The 25,632-nt window shown below is 33.8% G+C and overlaps 1 protein-coding gene across 1 annotated transcript in view; it reads left to right on the top strand.

The window, feature by feature from the left end:
* LOC306853208 (short transient receptor potential channel 7) overlaps window positions 1–25,632 on the top strand; it is a gene marked incomplete at both ends in the record, with an annotated part of 49,955 nt that overhangs the window by 10,831 nt on the left and 13,492 nt on the right. The window contains 5 exons of the mRNA XM_079390448.1: window positions 5,415–5,597; window positions 11,805–11,969; window positions 13,608–13,824; window positions 14,400–14,633; window positions 17,280–17,544. Of these exons, the coding sequence (XP_079246574.1) occupies window positions 5,415–5,597; window positions 11,805–11,969; window positions 13,608–13,824; window positions 14,400–14,633; window positions 17,280–17,544 (1,064 nt within the window). The remainder of the gene's footprint in view (window positions 1–5,414; window positions 5,598–11,804; window positions 11,970–13,607; window positions 13,825–14,399; window positions 14,634–17,279; window positions 17,545–25,632) is intronic.

The raw sequence follows: 25,632 nt of genomic DNA, 5'->3' as shown, positions 1-25,632 counted from the left end.
GCTTTCCAAGATGCTTCTTTATGGACTGGAGTGGTGTGAATTACTTGTGGATTACTGTTATGTTTTTATCAGCAGTTTGGACTCTCATTCTGACGGCACCCATTCACTGCAGAGGATCCATTGGTGAGCAAGTGATATAATGCTAAATTTCTCCAAATCTGTTCTGCAGATATTATCATAAACACATACTTAAAAAAAGATTATCATTGTTTGCCTCTTATAATGTCTCTGAACATTAAACTCACACTCAGTAGCTTTAAATACAGTCTATAGCCCGATTCGGACGGTAATTGTTTCTCAGGGGGACGTAAGTGATTTTCACCATATACAGGGGGTAGTCAGTGATTTAATTGCTTTCCGAATCCAGGACGTCTGTGTTTTTCTCTCACCACCCCCGTAAAAAACCCTGGCCGAATTACCTACTGTTTTTTGACAAACACCAAGGTCGTGTGGTAATTTAATTGCCGTCCGAATCCACATGTCTGAGTTTACGAGAAGAAATCGATTCAAAATTCAGCGTTTAAACCCTTTTTGAACACTCCCGAACACCGTGCGGTAACTGTTGTACTTCGGTGTAATTCGCATAGCTATATATTTATTTTTGAAATGCTGGAAAATATTTAAAAGAACAATACTTCATAACTACTCCACCACAGCGAGTGAGAGCAGAAAGAGTAGAAAAGCACATAAACATTTGAAGTGGGTCTTTATTATGGCAGCAGCAGGTATGCAATACAATTTTAAAATGTGTAATATAAACGGATATATATTGCGTATAATTATATACAACTATAGTGCATATTTTCCTATTTTTAAACAGGAGATTTAAATAATCAAATAATAAATAGGATTATACATTATTAAATATGCTTGGAATAATAATAATACATTTTACATAATAATAAGTATTTGTAAATACATTTTACACAATAATAAGAATACATTTGTAAATAGAATTCATCCGAATTCATGAGTTTTATCACTGAGGTGATATGTAAATTAATTTTTACAGACGTCCATATGAGAAAAAATTACAGTCGGAATCGGGCTTATGTTTAATGTATTGCTGTATTATTGCAAGGAAACAAGAAAATTGCATTCATTAATCAACGGTTGTGGCTGTTACACTGGCTGTGCATTCATTTACATAGTTGAATAGCCTTTATCTATTCCTAAAAATGCTCTCAGCCCCAATTACGAGTGTCTCCCAAGCCGCCGTTTTAAAGCGTTTACATGACTTACAGTCACATTATGAGAGTGTTTTCGGGTGGCCGGTGGCCCCGCTGTGCTTTTACTGAAGTTATTTGTCATTTTAACCAATTTACTTGACCAGAGTCCTTGTGTGTTTCTGTTTGTTTGGTTACAGTGCGCTGTTTGAATAAGGTGAGCAGCAGATTTGAAATGGAGTACGGGGACAGTACAACAGTCAAAATAGCATTAAAATCTCATTTGTAATCATTTGTAAATTTAAAAACGTTTTTTGTTTTTTGTTGTGGATTATATGAACTATTACACTAATTAAAAATTACGATTTTTGTCGCTTTTAATATAACTTTAATTACAAGCTTTAATACAACCAGGATTAACACTATGAAAAATTGTAAATAGTAACTACTGCAAAAAAAGCAAACAGAGCAAAATAGTATTATATTATAACAAAATTATGAATTAACAATAAAAAATATTTTTTGAAGTTAAACAGATTATTGGAGTATGTTTTACAAGAAAATACTTAAAAAAATACTACAAACTTTCATGGTTAAATAAATGTGTTACTTGCTGTTTATTTGTAAGTGTTTGTTAGATTTACTAGCAGTTTCTACACCGGTTTTTCTGTTTACAAAAATTAACATAAATAATTCATTATGTAATATATAAAGTATATATAGATTTTTTAGTTTATTTCATTTATTTTATTTTATTTTATTTATTTTTTCTGGAAATATTTGTTCTTTATTTTAGCTTATTATTTTGGATTTAGGCATTTTAAGTGCAAAGTATGTGTTTGTTATGTTGTTCAGGCCCTGTTATACAGTACATCCAAACAGTATTTCTTTAATTTGACATTGTAACGGAGACGAGAGACGTACGGATCCATATGCAAAGCTTTATTCTTAAACATGGTCAAAAAAACAGGCAAGGTTCTGACAATGGCAAACAGGTATGGTGCAGGCGAGACAAAAGAGAAATCCATAAACGGGTGTGGTCAATCGACGGTTAACAATATCCAGAGGGCTTGACAAGAGGGGTAATCCGATAACAAGAGTAGTCCAGGCAAGGTGCAAACATAGTCCAAACAACAAGACGAGATACATCCAAGACGGGCAGATAATCAGGTAACGGGCAATCACAAGACAAGACTAGACTAGACTAAACTAAACTGAGACTAGAACTAGGAACTAGACAAAACTTGAGATAGGAAACTGGCTCCGTAAAGTTCTACCAGTAGGAGACTGATAAACGCAGACAATACTTGGCAGTTTGAGCAGGATCTGAGTGGGTGTTATATAGTGAGTGTAATAGCTTTCAGGTGAGCTTGTGATTGGTACAGCTGTATGTAATCAGTGCAATGGATGATGGGAAATGCAGTCCAGGGTGATGTGTAACAGTCTGTGTGGTGTGAAAGTCAATATAATGGAAGGGCGACCTCTGGTGGCAATCGGACAGAAGGTCACGGACCGGATTCGTTACAGACTAATAATAACTATGCAGATGTACTGTATAGTTATTATGTGACTACTTTGAAACTCATAAAGTTGTCTCTTTTGATTTTAATGCTCTGCTCTCATCCAGGTTATGTTCTTCATGGCTAAAGTAGTATGAAGTGTTGATAGAAGCTGGTTCATTTGAGATGTTCACTCATATGCGTAGAATCATAATGCAGCTGATTTGATGATGATCTATTTTCCTGAAAGGGTTCAACACTCAGAACAGATGCTGGTCCAGAATGAGACCCGTGCGTGTGTGTGTGTGTGTGTGTGTGTGTGTGTGTGTGTGTGTGTGTGTGTGATCTGACTGCCGTATGCTTTCGCTTCAGCTAATGTGAATAATTTTGAGACAACAATTTTAATGGTTTTGTAGAAGAGTTGAGATATTACATCTGTTGTAAGGATTGCTGATCACTTAATGCCAGAGGCAGACATCATAATCATATTTCACATTACAAAACAGTTTCAGTTATGGATGCTGATTTGTAAATGCAATGTTCCAGATGCTCTAAAATCCACATTAGAGTTACAGCTCTGACGTGAAACTGCATTGAATTATGAATTATTTTTTTGTTTCGTAATGCATCAACACACTGTAAAATCAAACTTGCATGGCTAGAAGCATTAGCATTCAAATCAGATAGTCTAACGGATGTCAGGACTAGATCTTATAGCAAATGGAGGCACTCAATGAATTTGTTTAAAATAATGTTTTAATGGGTTCTTCTGTTTGGTTTACAGTTGGTAAGATTTTTTTTTTTCTTCATGTTTTTGAAGATTACTCACCAAGGCTGCATTTATTTGATTAAAACCACAGTAAAAACAGCAAAATTGAGAAATATTATTATAATTTAAAATAATGGTTTTCTCTCTGAATACATTGTAAAAATGTATTCCTGTGATCAAAGCTGAATTTTCAGCATCATTACTTCAGTCTTCAGTGTCTCATGATCAGTCTAACATGCTGATTTGCTCAAGAAATATTTCTGACTATTATCAATGATGAAAACAGTTGTGCTGCTTCATATGTTTTGTGGAAAATGTGAAGCATTTTATTTTTCAGGATTCTTTTATGAATATAATGTTTAAAAGAAAAGCATTTATTCAAAATATAAATCTTTTTGTAACATTACGAATGTCTTTACTTTCACTTTTGATCAATGTAATGCATCCTTGCTGAATGAAAATAGTAATCTTATACTGACACCAAACTTTTTGAATGGAAATGTACGTATATTCATCAGTCAGCGTGTTTGGCAAATCCATCTCAGTCAGCTTGATCCAACAACGACGGGCCGCTTTGAGCCCAAACTGTGAAACGGTTAAGAGTTTATCGCAGGCAGACCTTGATTACAGCGAAGACCGATCTGTGTCTGTGCTTGATCACACACGAGTGAAGGGATTTGTTTCCTGAGACGGACAGACTGCCCGTTATCTCAGAGATCAGCCTGACGGCAGTCCGGAGCTCAGCATCTGTTCCACTCACAGACCTCAGTATCAGAAATCAAACGCTTGGCTGTTTCGCTGGAGGACACTGATGCGGATTGAAAGGGCTGATAACTGCAGTTGTTCTCTGGACAGACAGACACCTCTGCACGATTATTGTTGTGACAGTCTTGCAGGACCAGTTTGGATCTCTGTGTCTTTGTGAATGCTGGTTTGTGAGCTGTCAGAGAAGTTCAGTGTGTTCTGTTGCTGTTCTCACCTGCTTGTCCGTCAGTGAAATAATTGGATGTTTTGCTGTCCTGTAACTTCTAAATGCTTTTTTGGAAGAATCTCATTTTAGGTCATAATGAAAATAAATTAATTTATGAAATTAAAAGAACTTTCCTATTAAGCTTTTTCCCCATAATGCTAAATAAATAAATAAATCATTTCATATAATGTAACATTATTACGCACCTTGTTTATATATTTTATATTTTACTTCCTATATTTATTCTATCATATATATTTACTAAATGTATTGTTTTGTAATTTATATATATATATATACATTTTTTTAACTGTTTGATTGATTGATTGATTGATTGATTGATTGATTGATTGATTGATTGATTGATTGATTGATTGAATTGTTTACTGGAATGAAAATTTAGCATGCGGTAATTAATTTTTTTTCACTGCAGATGATTTTTTTTTATGTTTTCACTCTTTACAGATTATTTAAGTTGAATGGAGAAGAAATAAACAGGTCTTGATTGTTTTTAAGTATTTGTTGTATTTATACAGAATAATTTAAATGTATTTAAATTACAAAAAAAAATAATTACAGTAAAACAAAAACTACCATGATGTATAAATACTTTACAAATATATTTTAAGAATTAAACATTCATATTTAATTTTTATTTTAATTATTAAAAAAATTATATTTATTTATATAAATATTAAATATTACTTTGCTTCACATATATGAGAATTTCCCATGGCTAAAATGTAAATTTCCACTGCTGTCTGCTTTTTTATCTTATTTTTACCTGTAGAGAAAACTGTTCAGGGTTATTATTATAATTGTTTTTTTTTCTTTGAAGTTCAAAAAGTTCAAAACTTTTTCAGTTTTTATTTTTCTTTAAAGAAAAAGATACACATTTATTGGATAACTTCTAATAATAAATTCTGAATATGTAAAATGAATATGGTTTGATTGACAGGTGAGTGGGGCCTGCTGACTATTCTCTCTCTCTGTGTGTTTCTCTCTGTCAGAATGAATACAGGAAGTTGTCTATGCAGTGTAAGGATTTTGTGGTGGGTGTTCTGGATCTCTGTCGTGACACAGAGGAAGTGGAAGCCATTCTGAACGGCGATGTGGACCAGAACCCACCCACAGAACACCAGAGACCCTGTCTGAGTCGCGTCAAACTCGCCATCAAATATGAAGTTAAAAAGGTGAGAACGCACTTATCCCTGTAAAGCCTACAGTATTATATTTAATATACAAATAAGACCTCTAAATGATCAACATGTTCAAAACTTTGCTGATAAACCTGTCACACACATTCTGTCATCTAAATGATAGTTTAGACTTTTTTAGCACGTAAAAAGTCTTATATTACAATTGTACAAATGTCCACGTTTTTGTTGTGAAATCTGTACTGATATTTATCAAGTAAACATAACTGTGATATTTCAAGATGAACACTTACTAGACTGAAGCAACTTAGCTTTACTTGATTATCCAGAAAACTCAGCGAGTATCAAATATGATAATCAAGCTTTTGAGGAACATTTATTTGTTCATCTCTCAATCATCATTGCATTTTATTGCATTGCATTTACATTATATATTTTAATCATCAAACTAAGCTTTTAGATATTATCACAAGGCATATTATTACAGTAGATACATAGAGTGATGGCTCATATTTATATCATTTTATGCAAGTATCTGCTATACTGTTATAAAGATCTCATTGATGTACATTACAATCAGAATTTCATCATTTTTGTTTATATATCAGCATCTGCATGAAATTGCATATATTTGCTCAGTTTGTGTCTCTGAATAAAACTGAGCTGTTTTTCCTCCATATTCTCACCATATCATACTATATGAGCTATAAAAGCCTGATGTATCAAATATGATACACAACAAAAAAAACTTTTTTCTTTGTGTAAAGGTACTAAATTAGATTTGAGGACTATTGTTGCATATGTTGAGCTTTACGAAGAAAATATAAATGTGCCCTGCAATGCAAACAAATCTGAAGCGTATTGTCTGTAGTATGTGTGACTATAGTAAGCGCTCTGTACTGTGATATATATCCGTTCAGGATGAAGTCAGTGGGTTTGGAGACGTGAGGTGAGGCGAGGTGCTCAGGTTTGGAGTCTAATCAAGTATCTGAGCGTTTCTGTTCTTCACCTTAGCTGAACTCGTGATTGGTGGACTGTGTCTCAGATGGAGAACTCGCTGTCTGCATGCTAACAGCTCCACAACTTCCTCACCTTCTGACTTCCGCGCACACTCCACTGACTCTCAGAACTATATGGAAAACCATCAGCTTCCTCATGAAATCACTGCACAGGCTATTGTTTTTAGCTCACACATGTGTGTTTCTGGATGGTAAATACCATGAGCTGTGAGACTGAGAACTGTAGTTGGCTTCATCTGATGTTATTGGACTAAATGTCAAACACGCCGGAGAGAGGAAATGAAGGCGAGACAGTGGGCCAGTGGCGACACGCCTCAGCACTGCTTTCATTTCACAAGATAAACACAGATGCAGTCGCTGACAACCAGCGAAGCGTCCAGGGAGCCATGTGATGATCTGCATCACCATGAAATGAGTGTCTCAGATGTTTCTCCTGACAAAAGGAGCCCATAATCTCACAGGAGTCTCAGTTTCACAAGAGATCTTACCAGTTTCTGAAACAAAAAGATACTGAAGTGTGCAATAAGAAGTCAGAAATGATCTCAATATGAGCTCAAACATTTCTCATCAAATAATCTGAGCTGCTTTTCACGTTCATTTTGTAGCTCTGTGGGACCTACTACTGTTGTGTAATGCTACAAATACAAAATTTAAAATATAAATGTATTTATTTCAGCAAAAATGACAACTTGCACAACAATAAGACATACTACTGTGTATAAATGTTTTACAGTTTAAATGAAAAATAAAATCTAAATGTACATTTATTTATTTATTTAAAATCAGCAAAAAATAATATTACCATAATGCATAAATACTTTACAAATTTATATATATTGTAAATGTATCTATTTACTTGATCTATTTAATCATAAATTCAAAGTAGTGCATAAATACTACCTTTATTTATAAATACTTTACAAGTTTAAATATATACTTAAATACATGTATTTATTTATGAATTTAATTGTTTAAAACCAGTGTAAATTAATCATAGTGCAACAAATGATGAATAAATTCCTTATAAATGATCATTAATTTAAAATCCGCATAAATTACTAGTACAACATTAGTACATACTAAGGAAGTAGTTTTTTCGATGTGATTATTTTAGTCTGTTTTTCTTCTGTGCAGTGACTGTTGTAGTCAGTGGATGATGTGAAGATCATGATCTGATCATGTTATCCATCACTGGTGTGGGTTTAAAGGGATCTCGACCTTGTTAAGCAGATAACGTGAGGGTAATTAGCCCCATTGCCCTCAGCTTAATACAAACCCTCCTGATATGAGCTCTCATTACAGGCCAGCTTGATTGAATCGTAATAATTTTCAGATTGCGATTGAAATCTTAATAGTTTTATTAATTGAAGAAGCGTGACAATAAGACCCTTTCATTAAACTCAGCCTTCGAAGAACATTGCAATCATCGTGTTGTTATAATTAGCCATTCTCCTTTGAGCCTTGAGTTGAGGGCGTTTCAATTACAAAATCTGAATATATTGATTGTAATACGTTATAATTGTGATTGTTGACAGTATAATTGCATTTGTGTGTATTTTGTGTATTGTTGATGAAGATGAGAATTGAAACTCATTAGTTTAGAGATGTACACTGAAAAAAAAAAAAAAAATTCTTAGTATTTTTGACTTTTTTACAGTATAAGTATATAAAAATTATATTTCTAATAATAATAATCAATACTCATTTACTTAAAATTACTTAAGGTATTAAGTCTTGTTTTCTGGGGAAAAAAGTTAATTGAGTAAAACAAGTTTTCTAACCCTATTGATAGATATTTGTTATTGGTTTAAGCATAAAGTCACTTAATTTTGATACATCTTTTCAGAAAACAAGATTTGATATCCCATCCTGTAACTTATCCTAACTAAAACATAAAATTAATTTTAACTGAAATTGTTAAATATAAATAAATATAAAACTTTTTGTTGCTGTTGTTTCTAAAGCAACATTTCTCATTTTAATTGAGTTTAACATAATGTACTAAAATAATTAAAGCTAAAACTGAAATAATAAAGAATAAAAACTGTACTGACATTGAAAGAAAGCAAAAAAAAGCCCCCAAAAAAACAATTCCTATAAAAATTAAACTACACAAAATATTATAAATATTAATGCAAACTACAATAGTATCACAATGATGCTAAAATAAAACAATGTTTAAATATTTAACTAAAAAAAAAAAATTTGATTGTGAACAAAATCACTTTTAATCACAGCTTCCAAATATATAGACATGATGATTTGATGTCAGGAAAATGTCCTGAGAATCAATTCAGCAGAAACTCTTTATCTTTTAAAAATTAATTATGCACATGAAACCAATACACATTGAACTTTTAAAAATTATGCAAATCAAGTTCAGCTTTTAAAAATTATGCAGACAAATACAAATTTGGGCTTTTTGTAGATGGACACTAAGCAACTAATTTATTCAGACAATTGTGACACAATTCTCATTAAAAGCAGTCAGAGGATATGCTGGGACTGTTACTACGGCAACCAGGTACATGATTCAGGTGACCTCAGAGTCGTGTGTGTCACGGTGTCACACTCACACACACACACACACACACAGACTGCGATAACTACCATCATTCTCTCAGTATCAGAATTTAATGGATCACTGAAGACAGACAAGCCTCACTCGTGTGTGTGAGCTGCTGGCAAATTAAGGTTGAGGATGTTATATGGCTTGTACCTTATGAAATAGATTGTCTGTTATTAAACTCTAAACACACATACTCGCTGTGGGCTTTAGGTCGGTCAGGCTGAGCTCTGGATCACACGATCAGCCGGGGGCTCAACTTAAATCAATGTCACGATCGGTTTCTCTCAGACGGGTTCACGGCTTGTGTTATTTTCTCTAAAGAAACATTTACCTGTCTAGACAAAACAGGAAAAAAACATTGGAAATCTGCAGGTAAACGCAGCAGATTTCTACAAACAACTAAAAATAAGGACATTTATAATGTAAGGACATACATTTTCAAAACTCTTAGTACTATTATTCACAACAGATCATCAAAAGTGCACTTTTTCAGCATATTTTCAATTGTCAGGTCACAAAGTATCCTTTTCACTGCACAAAATAAGGGTTTCATCTAAATAGATAGGTTTCATTCAGCTGCCTCTCATAAAGCTCTTATATCAAACTTCTCATTCAGTTAATCATTAATCTTCACTCCATAACTCATGACAAAGTGAAAACAGAATTTTAGAAAGGTCTAAATTTATTAAAAAGAAAAACCTGAAATATTGCGTTTACATAAAGTAAACAGACCCTTTACTCAGTACTTAGTTGAAGCACCTTTGGCAGCAATTACAGCAAAGTCTTTTTGGCACAACAAGCTTTGCACACCTGGATTGGGGGATTTTCTGCCATTCTTCTTTGCAAATCCGCTCAAGCTTGGTCAGGTTGGGAGGGAACCGTCGGTGGACAGCTATTTTCAGGTCTCTCCAGAGATGTTCGATAGGGTTCAAGTCAGGGCTCTGGCTGGGCCACTCTAGGACATTCACAGAGTTGTCCCTAAGCCGCTCCTGTGTTGCCTTGGCTGTGTGCTTAGGGTCATTGTCCTGTTGGAAGGTGAACCTTCTGCACAGTCTGAGGTGCTGAATGCACTGGACTAGATTTTCATTAAGGCTCTCAATATTTTTGTGCATTGAGCTTTTCTTCTAATCTGATGAAAAACATCCCCACAGCATGAGGCTGCTACCAGCACACTTTCCTTTTGGGATGGTACTCTGCAGGTGATGAGCAGAGCTGTTTCTTTCAAACATAATGCTTGGAATTGAGATTCATCAGACCAGATAACCCAAGGGTCCTTTAGGTGCTGTTTTGCAAATTCCAAGTGCGTTTTCATGCGTCTTCAGTGAGGAGAGGATTGAGTTTGGCCACAGTGATGTAAAGCCCAGATCAGAGGAGTGTTGCTGTGATGTTTGTCCTTCTGTAGGTTTCTCCCATCTGCATATATGATCATGGAGCTCAACTAGAGTGATCATCAGGTTCTTGGTCTAGACAAGACACTTCTCCATCAATTTCTCAGTTACTCAGCTCTGGGAAGAGTCCTGGTTGTGCCAAACTTCTTCCATTTGAGAATTAGGGAAGCCACTGTGCTCTTGGGAACCGTCAGTGCAGCAGAATTTTATTTTTTGTAGCCTTCCCCAGATCTGTGCCTCGATACATTCCTGTCTCTGAGCTCTGCAGGCAGTTCCTTTGACCTCATGGCTTGGTTTTCACTCTGATATGCATTGTCAGCTGTGAGGCCTTTTATAGAGAGGAGTGTGCCTTTCCAGGTCATGTCCAATCAATTTAATTTACCACAGGTGGACTCCAATCAAGGTGTAGAAACGTCTCAGCAATGATCAAGAGAAATTGGAGGCACCTGAGCTAAATGTCATGTGTTGTTGCTGAATACTTATGTAAATGTAATATTTCAGTTGTTTCTTTTTAATAAATGTACAGATATTTCTAAAATTCTGTATTCACGTTGTCATTATGAGGTACGGTATGTAGATTAATGGGGGAAAATGAATTTAAACAATTGTAGTATCAGGCTGCAGCTTAACAAAATTTAAAAAAGTGAAGGGGGTCTAAATACGTTCTGAATGCACTGGTCGTGTATATATGTGTGTGTGTGTGTGAGTGTGAGTGTGAGTGTGTGTGTGTGTATGTGTGTGAGTGTGAGTGTATATATATGTATATATATATATATATATATATATATATATATATATATATATATATATATATATATATATATATATATATATATATATATTAGTAGTAGTAGTAGTAGTAGTAGTAGTAGTAGTAGTAGTATAACATATATTTATAATATTTTTATTATATTATATTACAATTTAATATTTATTTTATTCTGATGACAGTCGTCTGCCATTGGATAGACCAATACATTTTGATGGTGACTTCTTTAAATTTCTTTAAAAATGAACAAATGTATTTTTATATTATTATTATTAGTAGTAGTAGTAGTAAAATATTTAAAATATATATAAAAAAAGTTGTATAGCTAAATATTTATAGTAAATCAATATTATAGCATCAGTTTGTGAGGGAATCTACCCCAGTGTCTGTTTAGCACATTTTCAGTATTCCCAATAGCATGTGTTGTGTGTATAAATGTGAATGTTCTGTGTTTGTCTTCTGTAATATGATTTATTGTCCCTCTCTTTTCTCTATCAGTTTGTGGCTCATCCGAACTGCCAGCAGCAGCTGCTGACGATCTGGTATGAGAATCTGTCAGGATTGCGGCAGCAGTCCATCGGGGTGAAGTGTTTGACGGTTCTGGGCGTCACTGTCGGATTGCCTTTCCTCGCCATTGCCTACTGGATCATGCCCTGCAGCAAGGTGACAAACACACACATCTCTGCTTCTCTGACTCTTCAGATGAGAAGACACCATCACACACACACATCTTCTTTTTAAACACACTCTAATCCACACGGCTGTAGTAGAAGATGACTTCTTACATTAGTGCATGTTTCTTCACTTCTTGCCATTTAGTTTTACATGATACTTTTCCTTCTCTCTGACAATCTATGTAATCATTATTTGTTGGCTACTAGCATTGGTAAATTTTTTCTTTCATTTTTTAATATTATATAAAAGATACATTTATTTAGCTTCATTCAGTATAAAATCAGAACATATTTCAGAGAAATGTCACTATATTATATTATATAAAACATTTATGTTTCATTAGTATAACATTTGATCGTATTTTTATATAATATTTATAGGTTGAGAAAGTTGAGAAAAATGTAACAACATAATTATATTATATTATACTGTATTATATTATATAAAAACATGTATTATTGCAATATGTATCTTTTTATGTATTTTTGCAGTGTAGTTACAATAAATGCAGGTAAAAAGCTTTTTTATTTAAAAAGAGCAAGAAAATCCAATTTTCCTGATAAGGCCCCTTAAAATTCATATAATAGGGTAAAAGCTTCACCTTTTCCATAATCACACATGAATAAATATTCAGACACACACACACTCACATCTCTCCAAACTCTATTACAGACTGACTCTCCTACAAGCACAAGCATAGATAAACACTCACGCTTCATTTCCGTCTCATGAAGAGATATGAGACACTACACACACACACACACACACACACACACTAACACACACAAACACAAAAGGGTGCCTTTTGTCAAGGGTTGGGGATTGAAATCTAATCAGAGCTTGTCAGACAGGAAGTACTGTGAGTTTCTAGAGACGTGACAGAGAGAAACAGAGGAGGGGGAAGAGATTTGAGGCTCTCGGGGAAAGTGTGTATTTGTGTATTTGTGTGAGACGATTTCCTTAACAATCATTTGAGGACAATTTTAAATTCTAAAAATAAACAACGTGTTCTTTTAGGATTAGATTAATCTATAATAATTATAATTGGCTTTATGTGAAGCAATAGAAGTCTGTGGTGTGACCAGCAGACAGATGAATGGTGACTGATGATGATGATGATGATGAAGGTATTGTGTGCGAGACACTTGAACTCAAGGGCAATCAAAACCTTAACGTCATCTGTGCTGAGAAAAACACTGGCTGAATACAAATGATTGATTTTGGACAAAGTCAAGTTTTTGGACAAAAAATAGTTTCATAAACCTTCAATTCATCTGAGAGAAACTTCTCTGCTGTTGTGAATGAATGTGTTTGTATGACCGAATATTAAAATAATCAATGTATCACAGTAGGATTATTCCATACAGACTTGTGTGCTTGAGTATCTAGCTAATAATCAGAACATTAGCTCTATGAAATTCACCTCACATTCACATAAACTTGAACATGAAATCTTTGTATTATTCATTTAGTAAGTTAACATATTTGTACCTTTGGAAGGGTTAGTTCTGAACTAATTCCTTAATCTACATCACAGGCTTCATTCATTTCTATTTAAAGTTGTGGTATCTTAGATTGGTTTTATACTGTTATATAATATCTCATGTTCATCTTTTTGTCTTTCAGTTGGGTCAGATATTACGGAGTCCCTTCATGAAGTTTGTCGCTCACGCCGTGTCGTTCACCATCTTTCTGGGTCTGCTGATTCTGAACGCGTCGGACCGGTTCGAGGGTGTGAAGAACCTCCCAAATGAGACCATAACGGATCATCCGCGGCAGGTGTTTCGCGTCAAGACCACGCAGTTCTCCTGGACCGAGCTCCTCATCATGAAATGGGTTCTGGGTAAGACCTGGGTCAGGGTGTGTGTGTGTGTGTGTCATTCTGGTTCCTGCAGCGCTGTCTGTCTGCACAGGAAATGGAAGGTAATGTTATGCTGATTATAGATGCATTTCAGTGAGTGTTTCACCACATCTGTATGCGCACATGTGTAAGAAAAAATAAGGCAGGTTTTATTCCATTTTGAGAGAATGTCATGGCCAAGTGATTTGTTTTTATAGTAATTTAATTAAATTAAATTACAAATTTTTAGGGTCAGGGATTTGAACAGCCTTTTTGCTGTTTATCTGCGTCTAAGAGAATTGGGTGAAAAAAAATAGACTTGTTTTCTTTTTGAAATAAATTGATTTTTCTGTGCCCATCGGCAGATATATTTTAATCATAAACTCATTTTGATCAATTCCTCATAGAACAACTCTTCTCATCTGCTTAGGTCATTTTGCTTCATTTTGTCTCTTTGTTTAAGAATCTTGGACATTTGCTTTGGAAAACAAGACTGAAATACTGACGAAAAACAGCAGTTTTTTGCAGTGTGATCAGAAGCTTTTTTCTCTCTTTCTGTGTGTGTGTGTGTGTTTCAGGCATGATCTGGTCGGAGTGCAAGGAGATCTGGGTTGATGGACCACGTGAGTATGTCATGCACCTGTGGAACGTGCTGGATTTCGGGATGCTGTCGATCTTCGTGGCCTCCTTCACCGCTCGTTTCATGGCGTTCCTCAAAGCATCTAAAGCACAGCTCTACGTTGATCTGCACGTCCCCAACCACGACATCAGCAACGCATCACTTCCTGCAGACATCGCCTACTTCACATATGGTGTGTAAACCTCACACTTCTGGCCTCGCACTCCTCTTGGCTGTACCTTGACTGGAAAAATATGGGAGAAATACAGAAGTTGGGTAAATCTGATGAATCCTGTTAAGAACATGTCAAGGTCACATTTCACCTGAAAATCAAATATAAGAAAAAAGATATTATATTCATTAAAGATCTTTATGTTTTTGCAGTGTGACATTATTTGCACGATGAGAACACATTTAGCTTTAGTTAACTAAAGCTAAACCTGAAACTCAAATAAAAATCAGTAAAAAATATCTTTGTTACTAATCTTAACTAAAAGAAAATAAAATAAAAAATAAGAAACGTTTTATTTCAGCTAGTTGCCTAAGCAGCCTTTATCATTTTAATTTAGTTTAAATTGTACTAAAATATCTAAATCCAAAACTGAAATAAAAATTAATAAAAAGACATATTAAATACATACAGACATATAAAAAACTGTTAAAAAAATTACATTTTATCTAAAATTAAAATGAAAACAGAAAATCTTGAAATAAAACTGATACACCATATTAATAACAATTGTAATGTATATTCTGTAAATATTTAAATATTATTAAAATAAATATTTTTTATAAATCAATGTATTCATTTAAACTTTACTGATTTTCATGAATACATATGATGTACAAAAAAATTATACTTTTAACTGTCTTATTATTATTGTTATTATCTTATGCACATTACAGTAATGAGAATTTGAATGTGACCTAGACATGTTTTCATGAGCTTCACCCTGTTACTGCTGTGAAATCATAATACATTAATATGGGATCTCCTTCAAACAGTACAAGAAGCATCAGAATCTTGCAGTAATTACATTTTTGTTAATGACAATTGTAGATAATACCAATTTAGCATAGTTATATCGGTGTACAACACCTGATTATGGAATTCTAGCTGAAATGTTGTTTACCATAGTTCATTTTTGTGAGGTATGTGACTGTAGAAAGCGTTCATATTGTGCGCTCAGGTATTTTGGGTAGAATCATTAATGAGAGGCTGTGATGCAGATCTGTAGGAGTGTTAGCATCATTAGTTCAGCTGAAATCTGACCGCTCTGACCTTACGCTTCCGTCTCCAACACTTTCTGACAAGAATCAACCACTGCTGAGTTTTAGCTGTGTATTAGGGCTGAGCACTAATAGATTAGCTGTAACTCTTCTGTACTGCCTAAACTTTTGCATAACTACTGCTATTCTTCAAGTATTAAACTATTAAATTAAATAAATAAATGAACAAATAAATAATCAAACAAGTCTAGTTTATGAAACAGTGTGCAGCAAGTCCAGAGAAAGAAAAATCATGATTGATATTGATTTCAGTTCTTTTGTTAGACTGGATGGAAAATCAAATGTTGTTATTGTTAACTAAATCTAAAACTAAAATTATTAAAATTATTATTAATTTTTTTTAATTGAAATTTTAAAAATGCTGATATAATGTAAAATATAAATATTGGATTGAAAACGTTTATTTTGGATTTTAATTCATATTTAGAATTTTTGTTTTAATTAAACATTTAGAAATTTTGTTCTTTTTGTCATTTTCATACATTTAATTTTTTTTAAATATACCTGTATAGTTTTTTATTATATTTTTTAGTTCAGTTTATATTTTTTATATAACTTTTTAATAATTTTAATTGTATAGATTTTAATTAAATAGAAGTATATTATAATTTTTTTTATTAAGTTTACCTGTCATATATGAAGAATTGGTGAATAACCATTATCACTTAACGTTTTTGTTAATAGAAAATAAAAAAAATACTGAAATAAAATGAAATATTAATATTAGATGACATTTTCACATTTTCATTTTCATGTCATTTATTTTGTTTTAGTATCGAGGTAGTATATTATATACATTTTTTATATTTTTTATACATTTTTACATTTTTGTCTTTAAAATTTTAAATGAAGTTTAAAAATGTAATTATTATTTTATTTCATTATTAGTTATTTTAGTAAAAACTTTATTAAACTTTAGTAAGTTAAAATAAATGAAAATAAGCAATGTTGTCTTGGCAACTAAATAAAATAAAATCAGTTAAAAGTTGACTACAAATAAATAAATAAAATGTTTAAAAAAAAAAACTAAATTTTAAACAAATTAAAAATAAAACTCATACTATACAAATAAAAGCTAAAATATGAATACATACTAAAATATCACTTGGAAATAGTAGTAGGTTGTTTGAGTATGGCATGCATACATAACACATAAATCTGAGATAGTATGACTATGATAGAGCTGATATGTGTTATCAATGCTGCTCTCTGCTGGTGTGAAAATGATATCGCAGCCTCTGAAATCACACAACATATATGAATACATACATAAAGAGTGTGTGTGTGTGTGTGTGCTGGTGAAATCTTTGAGTCAGCTGACAGTGTGTTTGATCTTCATTGTGTTCACTCAGAATCTCTGAACAAAGTCTTCATTAGCATACTGTACCTTTGACTTCCTTCCTCTGATTCTCTTTGAATTCAAACCATCAAACACGCGTGACGTTACTTTCCCATTCCTTTAAATCTGAATCAGCTCCCAGTTACAGAATGTACCGCGGTATCGGCACAGTCTTTCCAGTAAAGCTCTCTGTACGTGTCTCTGTCGCAGCGAGGAACAGGTGGAGGCCGTCGGATCCTCAGATCATCTCCGAGGGTCTGTACGCCATCGCCGTGGTCCTGAGCTTCTCGCGCATTGCCTACATCCTCCCGGCCAATGAGAGCTTCGGGCCGCTGCAGATCTCTCTGGGACGAACCGTGAAGGACATCTTCAAGTTCATGGTCATCTTCATCATGGTCTTCGTGGCCTTTATGATTGGCATGTTCAACCTGTACTCCTATTACCTGGGGGCCAAATATAACCCCGCCTTCACCACGTGAGTGACACGCAGCCATAGCAACACCTTGGCAACCACACACACACACAACACACTGACACATATTTTATGAAGAAATTGAAATATTTGATAACATTTTTGCATCTCTTTTTTTTATGCTGGTGATGCAGAAATTACACAATTAATTTTTAAAGAAATTTCAAACCCCAAATGTTTACTGAAAATAAAATATTAGATTAAATATTATAGCACTTATTATTATATTTATAATTACATGACACATATTTTACATTGCACATGCAAAATCATGCAACAAAACATTTTTACATTAAACATTTCACAGATTAAATGATTTAATACTGGCCCTCAATATCTGAAACTATATTATTGTTATAGAGTTAATTTTTAAATTATTATTGCTTATATTGCATATAATTATAATTAGAGAATATATATTTGACATCACACATGCAACACTGTAAAAAAAATTTGTTGTGACCTGCAGTTGGCCAACATTATGTAAAATTATTAACGTGACATGGACTATAGAAAAATATTTTTTGTGTGTGTGCATAAAAAGATCAAAATTTATTAACATTAAACATTTCTCACTGAAATTAATTAATACTAAAGTGACCTGCGTTTGGCCAACAACATAAAATTATTAATGTGATTTGGGCTAAAAAAAAAAAAACATTATCATGGATAATAAAAAAAATCTAATATTTATTTATATTAAACATTAAAAAAAATTTAAACATATTAAAATTATTGAATATTACCGTGACTTGCAATTGCCCAACAATGCATACAACAATTAATGTGGTATGGGCTTAATATATAAAAAAAAAAAATATATATATATATATATATATATATATACTGTATATACATATACATATACATTTCTTGCTTAGATTATTTAATATTATTGTGACGTTTGACCAACAATATGTGAAATTATTAACATGCACCTTTATTAACATGAAAAATTTTAATTAGTGGTGTGGGCTGAATAGAAAAACTGATCACACAATTTTTAAATAAACAGAATAATTTATAGTCCATAATTTGAGTGTTTGCTTTCTAAATGTCTAAATAACTTTTCAGTCATTAATATAAATAACTGTTTATTATAAATTAATATAAGTTCAAGTTCAAGTTCAAGTTGAGCTTTATTGTCATTCCGCTACATGTGAGGACATACAGTGGAACGAAATGTCGTGCCTCGCAGGACCACGGTGCTACATAAATACAGACATACAACAATGAAGTAAAAAACACTATAAACCTATACACAACTATCCTACTGACAGATTTAACTATAAGTATACTATATGTAAGTATTTACCCTATACAAACCAAAAGAATAAAAGATAAAAAATACAGACTATACGAATGCTTCACAAATACTGTACATGTGCAAAGAGAGACATTTGAGTCAGCAGCTGGTTGGGGAACAGTGCAGGATGATTTGTAGTGCATGAGCATGTAAACATACATATATTGCTGAGTCTTTTGTGGGATTGTGTACACGCAGCAATGTGTGTGTAAAGTGTCTAGTGCACATAGAGGAGAGTGTGTTACTACAGGTGGTTTGTACATGTACATGTTTGTAAATTTCTGTAATATAAAGTCATTGTCCTTCTCAAGTAAATGTATCTTGATTTAAGAATGTTTAGATATTTGTACTGAAAAAAATACTGAGTATTATCATCTTTTTTTTTTTTTTTTTTGCTGTGTAGAACATCTTTTCCCTGCTTTCTCAACAATTTTGTTTTTGTCTTGAAACCCACCAACTGAAAACCACTGATGTGAACAGACCCTAAACTAATGCACTAGACATTATTTAGTTCCTTTATGATGCTGTTTTCTTTAAGATTGTGTGTGCACATGTACACAAACATGCATTCACCATCAAATACCTGCTGCTGAACCTCTAAGTTTGAGGTAAAAGAGTAAGCTTCTGTGTGAATTGACAAAATTTCACCTAAAATCCCTTCTTTGGTTCTTATTCAAACTCTCTGTGTCTCTGGCTGTCATCTTGTATTAGCGTGAGTGCTGTTTTCAGCAGTAAGTGCTGATTTGTATTCAGTGCACAGATATGTCAGGCTTATGAGAGAATAGCTCAGCTGTAATCTTTTCCAAATCGCTCTCAAAATGTGTTTTTTTTTTAAGTTCTGGTCAGCTGGTTTTGAAGTGGATCCCTGCGGTCCGGCTTCATTTAAAAGCAAACAGAATGAGGCGCACCACCGGTGCTCACAGGGGCCATTCTGCTGCGCCGCGGCTCTCATTGTCTTTTATTTAAAGGGTCCAAATGCTCCAAACAACTCCTCATTATAGGCAAGATCCTAAACCTCAGTTAGAGAGCTTTTGTCATACAGTACAGCCAAAAAAAAAACACACTCTTTTTTTGTTGCTTGTTTTCCAGGGCAAATATCGAAACATGTTTAAGTCAAGATACATTTTGAACCAAAACGAATTTAGACAATAAGTCTTATTTTCTGGTAAAAAAAATAAAATAAATTAAAATGAAGAGATTAGGCTTGAAACAAGAAAAAAAATGCTAATGAAGTCAGAAAAAATATTTTCAGTAGCACTGGCAGATATTTATTTTAGTCATAAACTTAGAATTCACAAGACTTATTATCTTATAGTGTGTAATTTTCTATATCACATAAAGGTATCTTGTTTTTTCATGAATGTGTAAATATTTTTACTGGGAAAACAAGACAAAAATACTAAGAAAATCATGTTTTGCAATACATAGCTATAAAATGACTGGAGAGCAGCTTGGACACATGAGCCTAGTCTGAGACATTGTTGAGATTCTTTCAAGATTTTTCTCAGGAAAATCTCATTTTTTTTCTCATTACTCTCTGGGGGTGTGCAATAATTACAAACAAATCTATTATTATTTCTGGGATTTTGTCGATCGCAATAATTAGTATTTAGAAGCATTTAGATGTATTTACACAATTGCATAAATAATACTAAATTAGTAATGTTTTTAAAATGTTAGAAAAATGTATTAAATCAAAAATATATAAAAATATTATACTAATGTTTTAAAAAATTATATTCTGAACAATTAAATATTAAATTATTGAAAATTATTGAGACCATTAATTTGATTAATTCAAATGCTAATTAATTTAGAAATGAAGCTAGTGACCCTCTTTATGAATAGATCATTGAATCAATTGACCGATTTATTGACCTTTTGTGTAAAATCAATTGCACATTTCATATAAATAAATAAATATTATTAGTAGTAGTAGTATTAGTATTATTCATTGCCAAGTTTACTCGCACACACATGCATACACACACACACACACACACACACATACACATACACACACACATATATAAATAATTAAACAAGAACAATACATTTTTTATTTATTCATTTGAATATTATTGTTAGGACAAGGTCTAAAGTTATATTTTATATAAGTTTAATGCTATATGTCAGAGTGCTGCCTTTTTACTTTTGACTGAATTGCCTAGCAATGTTTATGATGGCTGTTGTTGATGTTTAGATTAGATTAGATTAGATTAGATTCAACTTTATTGTCATTGCACATGTAAGGTACAGGGCAACGAAATGCAGTTAGCATCTAACCAGAAGTGCAATAAGCAGAGGTACAGGATATACAGTGCCTACAATATGTTACATATGTACAGAATATACAGATAAGGCAGTAGTACTATGGACATAATTTACAAATTTTTAAATACTATCAGTATGATATACAGATGGGTGATATGAACATACTATACAGATGGATTGTACAGTAAATGTATGTACACTATGAGCAAAAACTATGAATATAATTACAAATGGATATGAATAAGATATACATTAAGATATATAAATACTAGTGCAGTGAACATTGAAAGTGCATAGAAATAAAAATTTCCAGTGCATAGTACTCAGTGTGTGGATGTTTTTTTTTGTTTTTGTTTTTTAACCGATTTAATGATGGGGAGGGGTGAAGAGTTTATGGTGGTGTGTGAGGGGGGTATCATTGGGCAGAGTTTAGTAGGGAAACAGCTGTAGGGAAAAAGCTGTTCCTGAGTCTGCTTGTCCTTGATCGGAGGCTCCTGAAGCGCCTCCCAGAGGGCAGTAAGTTAAACAGTCTATGGTCAGGGTGAGAGGAGTCCTTAAGAATGCCGCGAGCTCGACGTAAACAGCGTTTTCTCTGGACGTCCTCAATGGCAGGAAGTGGTGTCCCTGTGATGCATATGTGTTGTTATTATCCAGGTGTGTGAGTACCGAGTGCAGTACTGTGCATACTGCATCCTCAGTGCTCCTATTGCTACGGTAGGCAAATTGGCGTGGGTCCAGTGTGGGTGGGAGGCAGTTCTTGAGGTGTGCCAGGACCAGTCGCTCAAAGCACTTCATTACAATGGGTGTGAGTGCTACGGGGCGGTAGTCATTCAGGCACGTTGGGGAGGAGTGTTTCGGCACTGGCACAATGGATGTGGACTTAAAGCATGTTGGCACAGTTGCTTGGGTGAGGGACAGGTTGAAAATGTCTGTGAAGACTCCTGCGAGCTGCTCTGCACATATCCTGAGCACACGTCCAGGAATGCCGTCGGGGCCAGCAGCCTTGCATCCATTGATCCGGCTCAATGCTGTGCAGACATCTGTGGAGGTGAGTTTGAGGGTCTGATGGTCTCCTGAGAATGTGATCTTGGTGGCTGTCTCCTTGCTGTTATTCTCAAAGCGAGCATAAAAGTAATTTAGCTCATCAAGGAAGGAGACGTCTGTGACCGTTGGAGTGGAGTTGCATGGCTTGTAGTCACTGATGACCTGGATGCCCTGCCACATGCGCCGGGGGTCAGAGTTGGAAAAATGCTCCTCTACCTTTAGCTTGTAGCAGTGCTTGGCCTTCTTGATGCCCCTCTTCAGGTTAGCCCTGAAGAGGGGCACTATTTAATAAATAGTATTATTCAATCAATAATAATTTATATAAATAATAGAAGTATGCAATAGTGTTTAGTAGAAACGGTGTGCGTTTGTGATGGTGATTTTAGTTACATTGTTCTGCCATTAGATGGCGAAAAGAGACTGTTTTTACGAGTCAGCAGTAAAGACTTTATTGAAAGAGACTGAAATGCCTTTTTAATAACAATGAAGTTATTTTTACTTTCAACAACAGCTTGTAAGACGCAGCCAACAAATGCACCGAGCAGAGCTGTCAATGGAAATCACCCTTAACAGATGAAAGGATAGTACGAGAAAGATATCGCTTTGCTCAGCAGACATTCAAACTAATGTTTTATTGTGAATATGAGATTGATCTGAAGAATGAATGCTATATCAGATACAGGTAATCACACTCGATCAGTCTCTCTCCCTCATAATACTCTATTACACATAATACACTACTTTTAATACAGTAATACAATATGCTTTTAATGAAGCAACTCAACGTTCCTTTGTTACTAGTTCTAAAGTGACATTTTTGAATTAATAACAGAGGCTTGGGCTCAGCTGTTAAACTGTCAACTTTAGATTTGAATCCTTGGTGGAAGGAAGCAGTTCTGAACAAAATAGAGCTTTTAAAGACACTCCGTTGTTATTTTTTATGTATTTACACACTCGTGCTGTCGAACTGTTGTATAAATGCAATATCACACTCATAGCCATGCAATATGGCTGTATATTGGCACGCTTTGATTATTTTGGCCAAATCAATAATGTTGTTATTATAATTATAAAAAAAAAAAAACATCCTCTGAATATTTTACAAATTCATGTGAATGGATGGATGAATGGATGGAATAAAGAGATGTCTCTGGTATTGGCCAGTAATTTGTTTCGAACCTAATTACGATGTGTTGTGTCTGCACTGGTAGTTTTGTTCGCCGTAGGTGGTAAATTAGCATGCTGATTAAAGCGATGCACCGCCAGCTACCGGCCCGTAACGGCCCACAGAAACCCTGTTAGCGTCGCCATGGTTACACTCCTCCGTGAGTGCTCTAAATGGAGAGTCCCATCTACGTATCTGGGCCTGTCAGATGAAGCATCGATTTTAATCGTTTGGTGCTCATCACAGAGCGTCCTGTGGCGATGGAGACTGTTTTTAGGACAATAAGAGCCGTGGAGCAGATGAAATCAATGAGAGTCCACAGCCCGATTTAATCTGAATCAGAGAAAGTGAACTGTGTTTGAGCTCAGGTTCATGTTTGATGGGGACTGGAAGGTCAGCGTAACATGGTGATGTGTGAGACCTCTCATACAACAGAAAACCCTCCCAAAAAATACATTATTAGGACATTAAAAATGAAAGCTTACTGGCCTGTAGGATGGGATTTTTATGATCTTTATGTTGTTCTGAAACATTTCAAATGTGTGGAACAGTTCACATTATTTTTACATGTACCGTAAGCGATCACCTCAATATTATATATATATATATGTGTGTGTGTGTGTGTGTGTGTGTATATATATATATATATATATATATATATATATATATATATATCAGTAAATAAACAACAGAAATAAAATAAAAAATAATAAGAAAATTACTACTACTACTACTACTACTACTGTTTTTTTGTTTATTATTATTATTATTATTATTGAGGTGATCCCTTACGGTACATGTAAAAATTATGTGAACTGTTCCACACATTTGAAATGTTTCAGAACAGCATTATGTGTGTGTTTGTGTGTGTGTGTGTGTGTGTGTGTGTGTGTGTGTGTGTGCATTAAACATGAGCATATTAAAATTTGCATTTTTATTATTTATTGTTGAGTAATATAGCCATTATTAATATATAAATAAATATTTATAAATGAAACAACAAGAATAATTGGGTTAATTAATATTTAATTTTATACACATACACACATTTTCTTCATTTTTTGTCTAAGTAAATATGTTGAATTTTATTCTTGATACTTGAATAATGTAAACATATTGAAGTTCCTCTAGTGTCAGGTGAATTGGGTTCAGTTCCATGTAGTGTGTGTTGTGAACAGTGAGTGTGTGTGGTGTCAGTAGAGGGCAGTGTGGATCTGCTTTCATCTGTAGGTTCTTATAGAGCAACATGCAGCATTTCACAGCGTGCCTTGATAAAGTTCACATGGAGAAGGTGGAACTCATTAGTCATGAGACCGTCAAACACCTCTGCGCCTCCAACGAACTTAACTAACCTCAGATGAGGAGGACAGAGGCTTAATGTGGGGGTGGAGAATCTGTAAATAGAACAAGTAAAAGATTGCTTAAAAACGTGTCAAAAATCACAGCAACTGAAACAGTAGAGCAACACAAAGGTCATGGGTTCGATTCTCAAGGAATTCATGAACTGATCAAATGCAGACTTTAAGTCACTTGGAATAAAAGTGTTTGCCAAACGCATGACTGCAGATTGTGTTTGCTAAAGTCAGACTGACCATTAGATATTTCATTTACATTTACTCATTAAATGAAAGTGACTCTCAGTGCATTGCTACTATACATTTAATCAGCTCATGCATTTTCATATAATTCACCAGTACGTGGACAGACGTAACATAAGTGCTTAAATACAACATGAAATATTTGCACGACCACTATGACTGCAATAATAGTTGGCCTCATTTAGTTTATTGAAAAATGTTTATTACGTACACTTTGTACAGTATTTTACTGTAAAATGTATATACAGTATTTTACTGTAAACTGCAAAAGATTGTGGGAAAATATAATTACATATTAAAATATTAAAAAATTAAAATATTTTACAGTAAACTACTGTAAATTTACAGTAGTGAACTTGCCCATGAAAAACGGACCAATGGCAAGGGAGATTTCTTATTTACTGTTTGGTGGAAGCAGCGGTAAAAGGACAAAAGAGAAATGTTGCACTGTTAACTGGACGAAAAGGTTGGTATATTATTTCTGTTTTATGCAAAACTGAGATATTTTAAGTTGTTTTAACTTGTTAACAGCAAACTAACATTATTCATCGTGTTTTTTTTCATGTCGGGAGTTGGGGCAATTTTTTCTGACTGACGACCGGATTAACGCCAACATAACGGTGATAACATCGACTGGTGAGTAAATTAAGGTCACCTATATTAGTCAGAATAAACCGAGAAAAACGTTTGTAGGTTATGCTACC

Source organism: Barbus barbus, assembly GCF_936440315.1.
Source record: "Barbus barbus genome assembly, chromosome: 33".
Lineage (NCBI taxonomy): Eukaryota > Metazoa > Chordata > Actinopteri > Cypriniformes > Cyprinidae > Barbus > Barbus barbus.
This window is presented reverse-complemented; position numbering and strand designations above follow the sequence as displayed.